General features: G+C 31.9%; 1 protein-coding gene across 1 annotated transcript; it reads right to left on the bottom strand.

The window, feature by feature from the left end:
• Window positions 1-612: 612 nt before the first annotated feature.
• Window positions 613-2,096, bottom strand: LOC121242116 (transcription factor MYB14-like). The gene is made up of 2 exons (XM_041140026.1): window positions 1,840-2,096; window positions 613-1,531 (listed from the first exon to the last, which is right to left on the bottom strand). Exons 1-2 carry the CDS (start codon window positions 2,000-2,002, stop codon window positions 651-653), a joined length of 1,044 nt encoding a protein of 347 aa, XP_040995960.1. The 5' UTR covers window positions 2,003-2,096; the 3' UTR covers window positions 613-650.
• Window positions 2,097-16,427: the final 14,331 nt, after the last annotated feature.

Below are 16,427 nucleotides of genomic sequence, written 5' to 3'. Positions count from 1 at the left end.
AAAAAGCTAGAAATTAATTCATCTTCATCAGCGTCTTTCAGTAGTAGTACTACTCGATCTGTTTTAAATTAAAACAAGATCAGATCAGTTAAAAAAAATCTCCGATCGAATCATGCCACAAGATCAATCGATCAGTACATATTCTTTTTTCAACTTAGTCCCACTAAATTACTAAATTTGTATCCTTATTTCTGCTGCATCATGACTTTAATGCATTGATTTAGATAGGACAAGAAAATGATCGAAACCAAGAACTTCAACGATTTTTAAGGGCAAATTAGGGTAGGATTCTTCAAATATATGTCTAATCTAGAGAATAATTAATAAGTAACCACCTTGCACCTACAAGAAGATATGCTAAAAATGCCCTATCCCCATCTATAATTAGGCAACAGCTAGTAAATTTCAAAGGTGGTACTGCTAAATGTCATATGTAGAAAACGATCACTAGGAAATTTCCGAACCTTATATATGATGCCAACAATAAATAGCACAAGATTCGAGGGGTTAAACTGGAACCATAATTATTATATATATATATATATATATATGTAATATATAAGAAGTTAAATTAAAAAAAAAAAAAGAAAAGGGGGGGGGGGGGGGGGGGGGGGGGGGGGGGGGGGGGGGGGACTCATGTTCTGTGATAATCAAGAAGAGATTCCCACACCAAGAAAATCGATGAAGGGGATTTCCTTTGGTTCATTAATGGATTCATCTCCATGCTCTTGCTCTGCAGTTGCCCTCAACTTTGCTAATGTGGGTATTGACTTCTCGCAAAAACTCAATAACTCTGATCTATTGGACGCCCTTCCATTGGGTACTTCATAATCATTACCAAGGTTAAGGTAGCCAAAGGGACTAGGAACAACCTTGGTGTAGTTTGGAAGTCCAAATGTAGTAGTAGTAGTAGTGGAACCTGGCCGCCGGTAACCGCCATACAGTACCGAAGAAGTTGGATGGTATCTATGAAAATATTGATCTGAAATTTTAGAGTACTCAGAAATGCAATGCCTAGTCGAACTTGAGTTGAAGTAGTCCCAGCTTCCTTCTGATGATCTTCTCAGAAAATCCATCGAAGGTGAGTTGTTACTTGCTACTGTAGCCATTGAGGTGAAGTTCCAAGAAAGCAGACAATTTGAAGGTGAATCAGCAGCTATATTTTCTTTATTGGGGCTTCGGAATTCAAAGAGTCTGCTGCTCTCAGACCCAATTCTTGAGATAAACTCCCCTTGACATGTTGTTTTCCTCTCATTAAAATTACTAGAGGTTTTGGAGTCATTGTAGACATCTTGGTATGTTCTCTTTCCGCATATCTTAGATTGTTCTCTTTGTTTTCTTGCCATGATCACATGCCAGTGATTCTTCACAGCGTTATCCGTTCGACCGGGGAATAGCCTTGCTATGAGAGCCCACTTGTTCCCATGAATGCGGTGAGCTGCAAGAAGTCTTTCTTCTTCCTCCTCCGTAAATGGCCGTCTGTTGATCCTAGGGTCAAGTTGATTAAACCACCTCAATCTGCAACTCTTCCCTACACGTTTTTATATAAAAAGGAAAAATAAAATTACAAAACTCATTTGACATACAGACTATGAGACAGAGAGGAATAGATTTGATCATTTTTCTTTCGTATCATGATATATATATACAAGGAATATGATCGATCATCCCCTAAATTAATTATATTTTTTATCATCAGATTAGGAAGTCGGCAAGACTAACAGACTTTTTTCAATAGGATATTCAATTCCAAGCTTTGAAACTCTAATATCTACTAAGATCCAAAATTCCCAGAGAGAGAGAGAGAAAGAGGGTAGCCTGATGAGTTTGACATAATACCCGATCTTCCTTGAAGCTTCTCTGCAATCGAGTTCCAGTTCTGAGCACCATATTTTTCAACCAGTTGCCGGAGTTGTTCATCCTCAGCGGGCCTCCAGTGACCTCGGGGACAAGTAGTATTACTCTTGGCATCATCACTGGAACCGGCTGCAGAATCCTCCATGGCAGCAGCTAGCTAGCGCGCAAGAGGGTTGTGGGTGCCACCGACGGATGGAGCTAGCTAGCTTTGAGAATTCTATGACATCAAATACACCAAAGAGAAGTCCACAGGAAGATATATAGGAGTAGAAGAAATTAGTACCAACGGAATAAGAAAGTGGGGGAGGGTTGGTTTAGGGTTATGGATGGCAAGTCACTTTTGTTGGTTTTACACGACACATTTAGCCTTTGCATATGTATTAATTATGTGTAGAGCCAAATATATATATATATATAGATATGACTCTTTATTGCATTTCTTTGGGCTACGTACCATACGATCGAACTCTCTTAATTTCCCAACTGTTCTCATTCCTCTCTCTCTCTCTCTCTCTCTCTCAATCCATGGTACTACGTTAAATCAAACAAGGGATTTCTCGACACCTTATAGTTTTTATTAAAGGGACATTTCTCCTAGTCTAAAGAGGTTTCCTTGTTTCTTTTGCTTATCATGAGGTACATATCTCTCTTTATTTTCATGGAATCAGATTGAGATAAGACGTTCATGACCATCTGCAATAGCAAAGGGTCGGATTTATGGAGATCAGACGTCGACCATGCACATACATAAATATATATATATATATATATATATATATATGCATATGTGCCTCCCACTACAAATTTAATTTAGCTCTATATATGGTTTTCACCCACCATAAATTTTAACTAATAAAGATTTGTGATTACAACATCTCGATGCCACATTATAAAGAGTTCTTATACATTTAGTCAATGATGGATATGATTTCTTTAGGGAAAAAAAAATAAAGGACCTTATCACCACAAGATCATAATACGTCGATAGCTTTGCTATATTTAGCTCATCATGCTTCTCAGTGGAAGCAGTTTTATTATCTCTATTAGTTCATCTTATGGAAATGTTAAGGTTGTCATACATTAATGAATTCTTCATGGGCAGATCGAAAACTGATCATATATATATATATATATATATATATATATATATATAACTGGGAATTAGCTATGGATCGATGATCATGATCATGTACTACTTGTGCCTCTTAGTACAGCAGATGCAGTAGAGTTTGAAGGAATTTTCTTGATCAAGATAATTAAGTACTACACATCTAGTCGATACAAAACAAGGATCAGGTTTGCAGCTGTTTTTTCAAAAAGATTGTAGGTGCATCCTTATAAGTTATATTACTTCATAAAAACATATAATATTTTTCTGAAATATTTGTTCATAAGTATATATATATATATCTACACACACTAAAAAAAAATGATATTTGCGACAAGAATGATCATTTGGGATAAAAACAGATTCATTTTAACAAGAAATAATTATTTTCGTAAGAAATATCTGATAACAAATAAGTAGTTTTCTTGTAATGATATATATATATATATATATATATATATATTATATATATTGGTTTGAAGGAGATGTAAGTACTAAATAATTGTCAGGAGGATGGAATATGAGGGCAGCCTGCAGGGTTAACCAAATAATGCCGTGCAAGTACAGCATCAAGAAAAGTAGGGGCAAACCGTCTGCCTTTTTCCAATATATATAGATATGTATACTTGGAATTGATGCATGCAGATGACAAGTCAGAAGTATTATATATAATAATGTGTTTCTTAACTGATTAAGATTTCATACCCCACGAAATGGAAAACCTTTCTTAATTAATTCCCATGATATCGATCTAAATCATATGCTTAAAATAAAATAAATAGCTTATTCATTCACATCAACATTAATCAGCTAAATTATACATGCATCCATCATTTCATTGGTCTAGTTGGTATAAAATCGGTATCTAATTGTAACTGGTGAAGGACGAATATCGATCCATCGATGTGCCAATTGGCCAACAGCTCCATCCTATCAAACATGAATTTTTCTTAATTAATTTCTCTCTTTTTTTTTTTTCGTTTTAATTTCTATATATATATATATATATATATATATATGCTGGGTTTAATTAATTAATTAACTTAATTAATAATATAATTATATCTTGATGACCATTCCAACAAATTCAAGATTTTGTTTCACTGGACCCGGCCTTTAATTTATGTTAGGTTTGATTATTCTGTAAGCTGCTCTTTTGACTCCATCAATACCAGGCATGGTTTTGGGTAGCAATATTTGGGTAGGAAGCCGTATTGGGAGAAAATAATTATTTATACCTCAAATATCATATGGCTATATATATATATATATATATATATATATATATATATATACAAAAATGATTTGTACAAGCCGCGCGCAAGCCTTTGTTTAAAAAATATAAACAAAATTATTCTTTATTAGGAATTTACTTTTTTACAAAAATCTTGCATGGAACTTGTCTATTTGGATTTAATGTATGAGTTTTAGAATTAAAAGTCTGTAACATCACCTCCTATTTTTTTATTTCTTTAAATTGTTAATTTCACGCAATTCATGGGGAATAGTAATATAAATAAAGAAGGGAAATATATATTAGAAATAAGGGAAATCTCATGAGCTAGGTAACTAGCTACCAAGGTCAACAAAAGTAATCCAATCAATTACTTCAATCAAATTAAGATCACCTGTCTAAATTAATGGGTGTAAGTTGGTGGGTTACTTGGCAAAGTAAACATTATTATGGGAAGTGGTCAAGTTGATGATGATCAGGTGATATCTCAAATTTGAAAATGATCGCAACAGAAATGAAGATCATGTTGTCGATCTAGGATATATATATATTTGATTTGGTAAATCCATTAATTCTTATGCCAAAATCAAATTGCCTTAATGAGAAAGACACTTGGTACGCTAATTATTTTCTAATATTGGAGGCAGCCAGCATGATATAATATATGCATGCAAAAAAAATAAAATGAAATGCAATATATATATATATATATATATATATATATATTTAAATATATATATGATTGTCATGCTTGAGGGTTTTTATATGTTCCTAGCTAGCTAGCTAGCGTAGTCAATGAAAATTTTAACCAAAAAGTTTGAGAAAAGACTTTGATCATGTAGATAAGTTAATTCCGTTTTTCTAAGGTAACCTCAAGGGAGAATTTATACATTGAATTAATCCTTGTCATGTTGATAAGCCACCAATAACGGTGAGAATGGTTTTCATATTAATTAAATGATATTTATAGTCTTAGAGTACTGTACAAACCCCGCACACTCATTTTTTAAAAAAAAAATGTGTGTAATTATGAAACCCAAATAAAAAAATCATTTTTTAATGCATAATGTTTCCTACTTTTTTTCAAAGAGTGTGCGCGGAACTTGCACACTCTAAAATTATATCTAGCAATTATACATATGCTAATATACTGAATTATATATACAATGCTTGAGATATATATCATATCATAACCACGAGTCAAGTGTCATACACTGCTCAATAAGTGCATGCTTAATCATCTTTATAAAAGTTATTAGATGCCGCATATAACCTGATTGCCCCAATTGTAAAGTGGTTTTTAAGGATGAGTTCACAAGGTGATCATGCGTGATCATTTGATATCAAAGTCAGTCACTACATCGAAATAGAATCAAACGACTTGCTTAATTTGTGGATATTGGGTCTCGGAAGAGGCGACCTAAAGGCTAGCCAGATTAAAATGTCTTGATACTATTTATAAACTAGGCATTAAGTTACTGATGAATACTAATAGTTGAAGAGAATCGCTAAAAGAGATAGAGAAATCGTTGGGTCAATGGCCACGAGCATCATAGATCAATCGATGTTACAATTCAAGTATATATTGTACATGACTTAAAAATACAAGTTTAACCATGTAGTGTATACATGCAATCTCTTCTGCACCCGGCCTCCTCACCTTGCAAATTACCTATTTCCAAGTGTGAGTTCTAAAGTACCCAAATGCTTGAATTATATATCACATGATATAAGGCCACAATAATATTGGTTTATATATAGAAATTAAAGTCATTAATGATCATCATCAGAGAAATAAATTAACCGTTAGAATAAATAATAACATGAAAACCTCATGACCGATCTGGCTCGATTAATATGATCTGATTTTCATCATGTGTTTTTGTTTTATCGATGATCTGTACGTATGGGTGTTGCGTGCAATTACAAGAATAAACAAAAGGATTCCAAACAGCTATCGACAAACAGTAAAAAAATGCAAAGCATTTCTGTTATTACTTGCACAGCCAAAACATCCATTTCCTTCAAAATGTCTCTGTATGAAAACCATAAGATACCTTTCAGATCATCTCTTACGCCTTCCCCCCAATTTGAAGAATATAACGTCCCATGTAATTAAGCAACCCCCACCTCGAATATTCTCTCTTGATCGATAATAACCTTCACCTTTTACATCAACACTCACTCACTGAAAACATGCAACAAACTACTTTGACTATTCAAGTCCCACCTTTTTACACACACACATGCACTTATAAGAGTAAAAAAAAATATACCTTTTAATTGCATGCACTAATTCTCTCGCTTTGCATAACTTGCCGGCCAATTTTGTCATCCTGATCCGTTAATGCGCTTTGTTGTAGGGTAGTTGCAAATGATGATGGCTTCATTAAATATCTCCCATATGCTTTCGTAAGTTGGGGTGGTAATATATGACACGATTTGTGAATTTAACTCGAATATAATTAATATGAAATTAGTGAGTTTGAGTTTGATATAAATGGGTTTGGATCAAAACGGGTTGACCTGTTAAGACACAAATAATAAACAGGTCAATCCGCTTAAACCGAAATCAATCCTCATTAACTTATTTTAAAATTGTTTGATTTTAAAATTGGTATTTCTCAATATAATGCTTATGTTTTTATTGTTGTGATTGTAAGTTTAGACCTATATAACTCATATATATTATTGTTGAGTTGTAATATTAATGGTTTTATTATAAGTTCAAATCTGACAAATATTGATATTTTTGTTATTAGTAGTCTTATTATTTTTGTTCCAGAGATATTGCAAGTACTAATAAATATAGATTTTAATTTTTATATGAAATTATGTTCATCAGGTCAAATAAATGGGTTATGCGGGTTAATTCAATGTACATTTACATGAAACGGATTGAAATGAGTCGTGTCATATTGACCAATTTCTAATTAATGATTAAACGAATCAAAACAGGTGACATGATAATCCGTTATTTAAATGGATCATGTTAAGGTTTGAAAGTCTAACTCGTTTAACTTAACGGATCGTATTCAAATTGACTTATATAATTATATGTCCATAATTTGACACGACATGAAGAACACAAATTACGCGCCAGCCGTAAGTGTTGGTACGTACGCACTTTCCCGGCCATAAAGAGAAAAAAAATTAGTACCGAACTAAAGTAAATTAATGTTGCATGAAACTTATGGCCGATCCTTGGCGAGTTCGGCTGGCTACTATATTGAAATGACTTCGAGCTTATAATGATGATCTGTTTTCCATCTTTTAAAAAAACAAAATGTTAAAAACATGCTGCATGTTTTTTAATTGTGGTCGATGAATGGAAAAACTTGCCGACCAGAACGTACGTACGACCTTGGTGACCAAACGCGCTAGCTCGTTCAAATTTAGCACATGCATATATATATGTTCTCAGTACTTGATCATGTTGGTTCTATATATCATGCAGCATGGGAAATCCTAGATATATATATATATATATATATATATATATATATATATATTCCTTATATTTTCTCGATCCATTGATGAGATATCTTTAAATATATATTAGTAGTGGCATCAGATAATGACAGTTTAGCTACCAGGCTTTAAGAGATAATATACCTGATCTTAAAATTGTCATGATCACCAACATTCCTGGCCAGCTTAGTGCTTTTTCTTTTTCTAATGACCAGTACGTAGTACTGTAATTCTAATCCCAACTCTCAATATATCATAAAGTCATAGATCACATGAGTAATTCAGCTTCAACGTTCCAAATTAATTTGCACCCAATTTATATATATCTATATATATATATAGGTCAAAGTCATGATGGCTGGGTAGCTATATCTCTTGGCTCACTTCTCAAGACACAAACCCTTTCTAGCTTGCTTGCTTGCTTGTTATAGATTGGCCAAGTGTACTTCATCATTTGTTTGCAGTGATGGCATGTCAACATTTCGTATTTCAAATCGAAGTAGGTAATTTGTTCAATTTATATGCTGCTTTTCAGGTGAGAAAAGGGGGACCTGTCTGATCTATTCCTCAATTTTTTTCGGGTTTTACTTTTTATATATTTTCATATAGAAAAAATATTTATTTATTTATTAGTCTTTCTTGCTAATTGCTTGCTCCAATAATCTAGCTATATGGCACCAGATCTTATTGGCAAGATTATTTTCAATAAATGGGAAGTTTGGGACAGTTTTCATACATGTGTTGATTTATGGGAAGCAGCCAGAACAGCCAACGCACAATCAGCAAGGCTAATGTGACTTGGATTCTTTAGTGTGCTAGTAGAAGGAGTAGAAGGCTTTAAGAAAAGATGAGCTGGAAGAACATTCTAGAGACCCCAATTGATTCTGTTGAAATCTTTTTCTATTATGTACAATTTTGTACAGCTAGTTAGGATTATTCCTTCTTTCTATTTTTATACCTGTAAGGTGCTTTTCTTTCTGGGATTGTATATATGTTAGCGAAGCTCCTCTGTATACGTTAAGCCATTTGAAATGAGAATTGCATACATTTTTTTTCTCTCAATCTGTTGTTCTTAGTACTCTTCAAGTTTTTCTTCAATCATCTTTCTTCTTTTTGCTGCATTACTCTTCGATCTTTACAGTTTCTTACATGGTATCAGAGTTGTGAATATTACAGCTCAAAACCAAATTCCAAACATGTCTGAAAATCAAAACACAAACACAAATACAGACCCCTATTGATCCATCCCAGCCAAACAGTCCATTCTTTATTGGATCCAATGACAACTCTAGTGCCTTACCTGTTACACAACTACTAGACTCTAGCAACTACCATTCCTGGGCAAGGTCCATGAAAAGGGCCTTTAGGTTGTGTTTAGATATTGAAGTGAGTTGAATTGAGATGATAAAATATTATTAGAATATTATTTTTTAATATTATTATTATTTTAGAATTTGTAAAAATTGAATTGTTTATTATATTTTATGTTGGGATTTGAAAAAGTTGTAATGATGAGTTGAGATGAATTTATGTTCCAAACGAAGCCTTAGAATAAAAAATAAGCTAGGATCTTCCAACCTCATGTGAATAAAGTCTTGATCCGCAACACGCTCCAATCTTCCAACTTCAACTATTCTCAACCAATCAATAGCAGAGTTGTTAAATGAAGTAGTGTCCGTCGTTATTGTAAGAATTTTGTCAATCCCCCAATCAAGTATACACTCCTCTAACGCCCTCCCAATTGTTGCCCCTTGGTGATTACTAATACGACTGAATGGAATTATCTGCTTATATAACTTTCAACTACTATCAATAAAATGAGTCATGACACACATGTAATTGATTTTTTTGGATAGACATTCAAGTGTCGATAATCAAGCACACTCTTTGCTTAGTAGTTAAAAACATTTGTTTCAAACTATCATTCTCTCTCAAAAATAGCCTCATACAATCTCTCATTACCATAAAACGAGAAGGAATAGGAAACTTAGGATCAAGGGATTTGGTGTAGTCCCAAAACCCTTGTCCCTTAACAACTGAAAAATGCAACTCATCAACTATCATCATCTTAGAAAGAGTAGCCCTAATTTTTTTCTCATTATACTTGGTCATCCCTAATTTCTTTTCCCCTTCCCCTCTTTCAACTCTTGCCTCTGGGATTAAGAATTGTTAACTCTTGTCCAATCTACTCTTACGGTTTTTAGGGCAAAGGGAGATGTGTACTTTCAAGGCTGAAGTGCCCTGCCTCTTAGGATGGCATTTCCACAACCTCACACAATAGTTACAAGTAGTTGTAGGTTCATCGGGATCACAATTAATGACTCTTTTGAAGTGATATCACACCTTAGACTTATTCTTGGGGTTTCTACTACCTGGTGGAGAGCGGGGGCTAGAATAGAAGGTATTAGGAGTGCCAATCGAAGAGTTTAATTTTTCATTAGACTTTTCGATAATGGGAACCTCAACAAGCTGTAGTGGTCCTTTTAGACATGATGCAGAGGTGGACGTAGGAATGCTTGTGGCGCCTTCAACATTCATGATTTAAAACTAAAATAGAATACAACAAATAAAAAATGCTTTATGATCAGATTCACAACCAAGGATTCACAACTAGATTAACATTAGCAAATAGATTATAGATTCACAAAGTGACTTAGTAATGGATCATTAAATGTTGAAGGGAAAATTCATGAGTATTGAAGTGGTAAATTCATGCACAAATGCTAAGGGGCATGTTCCTAAAATGCAGAAGATCTAGTGACAGAAATGAGCATAGGTAATACCTACATACATGGTGTTATTAGCATGTATGTGGCTGAGCAAAAATCTAGAATGGCATATATTCTATTTTAGTTTTAAAGAGAATCTGTTAGGGGTGTAATGGGTCCAGTTTGCTGTTTTCATTGGTGAATGTATGCATATCAAGTCACAGTCTTATCCGGGGTATCACAAAATTCACTCCCTTTCAAGACAAAACCATAGGATCAACACTGATAGTATTAGTATACTAATGCTAATAATATTAGTATTACTATATCACTATAGTTAATAGTATCATACAGTGATACAGTATTAGTATAGTGATTTATATAGTAATTTATATATAGACTTAAAGTGGATTACTAATAGTATTAGTATTAGTATTAGGCCATAAAATGTAATTAATATACTAATGTATATTAGTATTACTAATATATTTATCAAAAACAATATATTGAGAGTTTATTAGGCCAAAAAATGTAATTAATATAAGATATTGTTATATAAAATTTATATGATTAGTACTTTAGTTATTATATATTAGTATTATATGTTATTATAAATTTATAGATTAATGTTTATCCATTAGTATTATATGTTATTATACAGTAGTATAACATGTTATTATGCATTTTAGTGTTTATACATTAGTATTACATATTATTATATTTATACATTAATAATTTAGTGTTATACATGGTAGTAATATTGTAATAGTATGATATTTACATATACTTATAAACTATTATTAGTCAACTTAGTCTATATATATATTATAGTATAAACATATTATTTTATAATAATTAGCTCATACTAATATATTATTGAGTTTAACTAACTATATAAAATATAGTTATACAAAATTTATATGATTAATATATAAAAAAACACAAATTTTTATAAAATATGTAAAATATCAGAGGCGGAGGCAGAGGTGGAGTCGGAGTCGGAGTCGGTCCACCAACACCTCCGACTCCAACTCTGACGCCGACTTCCCAGGGAAAAAAACTCCAACTCCGAGTCGGAGCGGAGCGGAGCGGAGCCAGAGCAAAGTCAAATTTGGAGTCGAATGTTTTACTTTTTGCTCAGCCCTAAATTTATAGTGCAATTATAACACATTGTGACAAGAAGATGAATAAAAACAATAACTAATTGGACTTGGCCAAATCTTTATTAATTGTTATAATAATAAAATTGTATATATATATATATATATATTATATATACTATATACATGATCGAGTACCTCAAAATAATAACTAGGATCAATGTCAGCCAGTAATACGATATGGGAGATAATTAGCAATGAATGCATCTTAAATTGATGGCGTTCCTGATCTCTAGCTATCTCATTCATATTATAGCGTTCCTCTCTATCTTAGATGCTACATATTCACATTTTTTGTGCTAAACAAAGTCAAATGACTAATTCAAAGATAGTCTTCATCAATCCTATATATGTATAGATTCATCCATTACATACAGAATGTAACGTTTTTCTTTTCTTTTTTTTCTTTTAGTTTTCTAGAAGCGCATTTAAACTTTGACCAACCTAGCTAGCCCATGATTTATTCAACTATTTCTGCTAAGCCCACCGACTTTTGCCGCGTTCTGCAGCCCATCCACGCTCGCCACACACATGTCCAATTAAATCACTTTCGTTTGGCCCATTATTTATTGGCACTCAGCAGCCAGTTGGATAAGAGATATATATAATCAAGAGCAATGCTTGCATATATTTTTAAGGTGTACAAGTTTCGATCATTTATTTTTAAAAAAAATAGTGTATATATTAAAAAAGTTATTTTTTTTTTGTGGTCGGGTCTCATATTTATTTACTTTTTTTTATACAGAGTATACTGTAGAACTTGTATACCCTAAGACAGCAAATATGTCTATCGACCTGACTTTTCAAAACATTGCCCTAGCCCTACGTATGTGAAATCAAAAGGATAGACCAGTGTGCTCCAAATGACTAAATCAAAGTATTAGAAAGAAAAAAAAAAACATTTCAAATATTGTCTTGAAAGACTTGAAAATATCGACTGACCCATCTCAGATCAAAACCCTTAATTTTCATATGAGAAATGTTTCCAGCTTAGAAGAAAAGTTTCCTTAATCCTAATTTGTTACGAAATTTCCAAGAAAGATAAAATAAAAAAATAAAAAAAATAAAAAAACTATATATGGGATTGATTATTATAAGTTTTTGGAGTGTTTACTAATTAATGTGAAAGATCAGTTACCAAGAATATTAATTAATCCATGCATGATCTATCTCTAGAAGATGTTCTTGACTAAGACGTAAAACACCAATTCACCAGCCAACCTCTTGCAGTAGTACTGCTTAATTAATTATATCACTATGTGGTGATGTCGCATTATTCATCAACTATATGTTAGATCAGATGTCTTTTTTTTTTAAAAAAAAAAAAAATGATACCACTGATCAACTTAAAGTGAAGGATAGTTAAGTAAAATTAAAATTAATTTTTAAAAAAGTATCATAATTTCGTTTGTTAATTTAAAATGAATTGTAAACTAATTGTAGGTACATCATTACCTTTAAAAAAAAATAAAAAATAATAAGCTCAAGAAATTGATAAATAATATAATTTTAACACTATATATATAAGATAAAAGGATAATATATAGCATTTCGAGAAACATGATAATTGGCTATGAGAATAATATAATTTATTTATTTCCATAAAGTTGGAAGTGGCCCAACTCATCATCATGATCATAGTTAACTTGGCACTATATGGTGAGAATATTGCATGTCATTCTTTGCAGAGAATTCCATATATATATATATATATATATATATATTAATAATTAACTCTTCCTAATTCTCAAGTTAGGTGGAAATCCATGATATATTGCATGCTAACACATGACTAGCTATATATATATATATATGTCACATGAGTTTGGACCCCGTCAATTTCAGTGGTCGCCTAATAATCATGAGTAGTTTTTGGGAAGACAACCAATGTTGACCCAATTTAACTAAACCAAGTACTCCTACGTAACCCCTTCATTAATTTTGTACCTTTCTTCTTTTGAGATTATATATACATATATATGAAACGGCCACGGGTGCATTAGTAGCTGACATAATAATGATTTATATATATATAATAAAAAAATGGCTCCGGATGGATTAGTATTGGGATGTATCTACGTAATGATTTAAATAAAAAAATTAATAGTTTATTTATCTAGAAAAGAAAATATAAGATTAAAAAAATCTAAATTTTAATAAAATATGAGTATTGGTCTGCATCTATATTGGATTATCTATTTAGTCTCTATATAATAATAAAACATTATTAATTTAATATTAATGACCTTTTAGTAAAACATAATCATTCATTAAATTCTACAAGAGAACTACACGTCAAATGGTCAAGGGTGTTAAGGACCTTTTGAAAAAACAGAATCATTCATTAAATTCTACAAATGAGCTACACGTCAAATGGTCAAGATCAATTTTAAGGGCCTTTTAATAAAACAAGACTTAACAGACTTAACGGAAAAACAAAAAAAGTTACTTATTATTCACAATTAGATAACTACTTATTATAATACTCTATATATATATATATATATATATATATAACCGAACCAGTACGTGATTCATCTCTTTATTTTGTCCCAAATGCTTTCTATACTCATTTATCTTCCCATCCACATGAAAGTGCCAGCCATCCGAAACGCGTCATGCATATGTAGCTCAATCTTCCCAATCCTAGTGCTAACTTACTGTGGAAACCATATATAAAAGTATTCAAGCTTTGCAAAGAGAACCATCATATACCTACCTGCATTAATTACTACTCAACAAATATTATAATTCATTCTTCTTCGCTAGCTCTGAGTTCTAAAGTTTGGATAGAAATTCTGAAAAAATATTGTAAATGGTGGATGGAGCTAGCATGTTGTGAAGCATCATGTGCATGACTTATAAACTTTTAGGAGTTGCCTCAAGCGGTAAAGAGTCTAAAGACTTTGATTTTAGTCGTATGTTCTTTCTAGGTCTAAGTTCGAATTCCAACCTCTTAGATGCAAATAATTTGTAGAGATCATCAGATTATGGACTTCCTCTTCATGAATTGTCAGAGGTGTACTTGCGAAAACTCCTTGACAAAGGCCTATATACTCCCAAAATTAGTCGAGACTTTATTTTCGGATATCTAATGCCAAAAAAAAAAAAAAGTGCCTGGCTTATAGTTTGAACGGCTTAGAACTCGCGGTGTTGTGCGTAACAAAGTACAGGCATTAAGGAGTGAAGGTCGTGTATATATGTACAACATGCAGTTTTTGTAGTGCATGACAGATCATGTCGATCATCGCATTGGCGACTTTAAAGCCTATATATTATTTTGTGGTATTTGTTAATGGAGAAAAAGGCAGCTTGTAAATAGATATAGAGGTGTTTTTGTGGGGGTCATATATATATATATATATATATATATATATATATAAAACAAAGAGTGGAAAAGTTCGGTGGATTTGTGAGCTAGGGCACATTAATTAAGTTGTGGTCGATCGGAGTTTGATGTTGGTCCTTGCAATGTTACACGTACATCATCTATATATAAAGAAAAGGTTGGGCACATTTTTTTTTTTTTTAAGCAAGGTTGCATTAAAGAAGAAACAGCATACAAAGTAGTCTTAGTAACTGGAAATTAACAAAATACAACATTGTTGGGAGGATCCTTCCCACTATGAAATTTTAGAAGAGATGCGGAATTTAGATTTGGGGGCACATTGAGTAGAAAGGACAATAGATTCCATGTAAAAAAAAAAAAAAATTACCCTAGGAATCATAAAGTAGTGGAGATAATCAAAAACTCTATTTTTCTTTTTTAATTGTAATTGACAAAAGAGTGATAATATTACTAGCTAGTTGAAAGAGAAATATATTTATGGCTTGTTTCGACATTTAGAATATTTTAAAATTCTGTGAATAGTAGTGAAATAATTTGAGTTAAGATGTTATATTAGATTTTGGGAAATAAGATAGAAAAAATTGAATAAAAATATTATAAAATTAAAAAATTGTTTGGATATAAATTTTTTAATATTATTTTTGTTTTGAAACTTAAAAAACTTTATTTTTTTATATTTTGTTTGAAAGTTTTAAAATGTTGTATTTTTTTGTGTTTATATAATGATTATAAAGGAATGATTAAATAAAATATTGAATTTTTTAAATTAAAAACTATTTTATATTTGAGTAATGTTTACCACGAAATAATTTATTGTTATGAAGATGGAGCAAATTAATCATTGGACAAATTATCGTGAAATGCTACAAGTGAGTGATCGGCAATATATAGAATGTCTATACATGAGTGATTTGATGATGTTATGACGATCGATGGTTGTAGATATCTAATCTCGCATTCATTGCATTCTTATAACATAAAGGTAATTAATAGATCGAAACCAATATTCCAAAATAAGAAATATTTTAGTTATAAATAATGATAAAAAAATAAATTTATAAATTGATGTAATATATTAAATTGTAATGTTATTAATTTTATTATAAAATTAATCTAATAAATCGTATAAAATTATGTTAATTTATAAATTTATTTTTATATTATAGTAGCATATCTCCTAAAACAATAGAGAGCAATGAAGCCTACTCTCAAAATGTAGAGTGATAGCTAGACATAGTCATGCTGATCTCAGAAGGTAGAGGGATGGAGCTCACGTATTGGTTGGAAGAGGGCAAGGCAGAGCCATTAGTAAAGAAGACGAGGGTTGAGATCACCTAGCCGCCCATGATGCATGGCTGGCTAGCTAGGAAGTTGTGAACATGTGCTACATAGTCTTACGTACCATAAAAGTAATAAAAAGTAAGAAAGAGATCGAAATCTAGAAGGCCGAGGAGGGTGAAAGAAGCCAAAAGCAAAGGCATGCAGATCATGACATGTTATGATCGCAAGCAACAGCGATGGTGTGTACGTGCATATATGA

Source organism: Juglans microcarpa x Juglans regia, chromosome 8D (assembly GCF_004785595.1).
Source record: "Juglans microcarpa x Juglans regia isolate MS1-56 chromosome 8D, Jm3101_v1.0, whole genome shotgun sequence".
NCBI lineage: Eukaryota > Viridiplantae > Streptophyta > Magnoliopsida > Fagales > Juglandaceae > Juglans > Juglans microcarpa x Juglans regia.
This window is presented reverse-complemented; position numbering and strand designations above follow the sequence as displayed.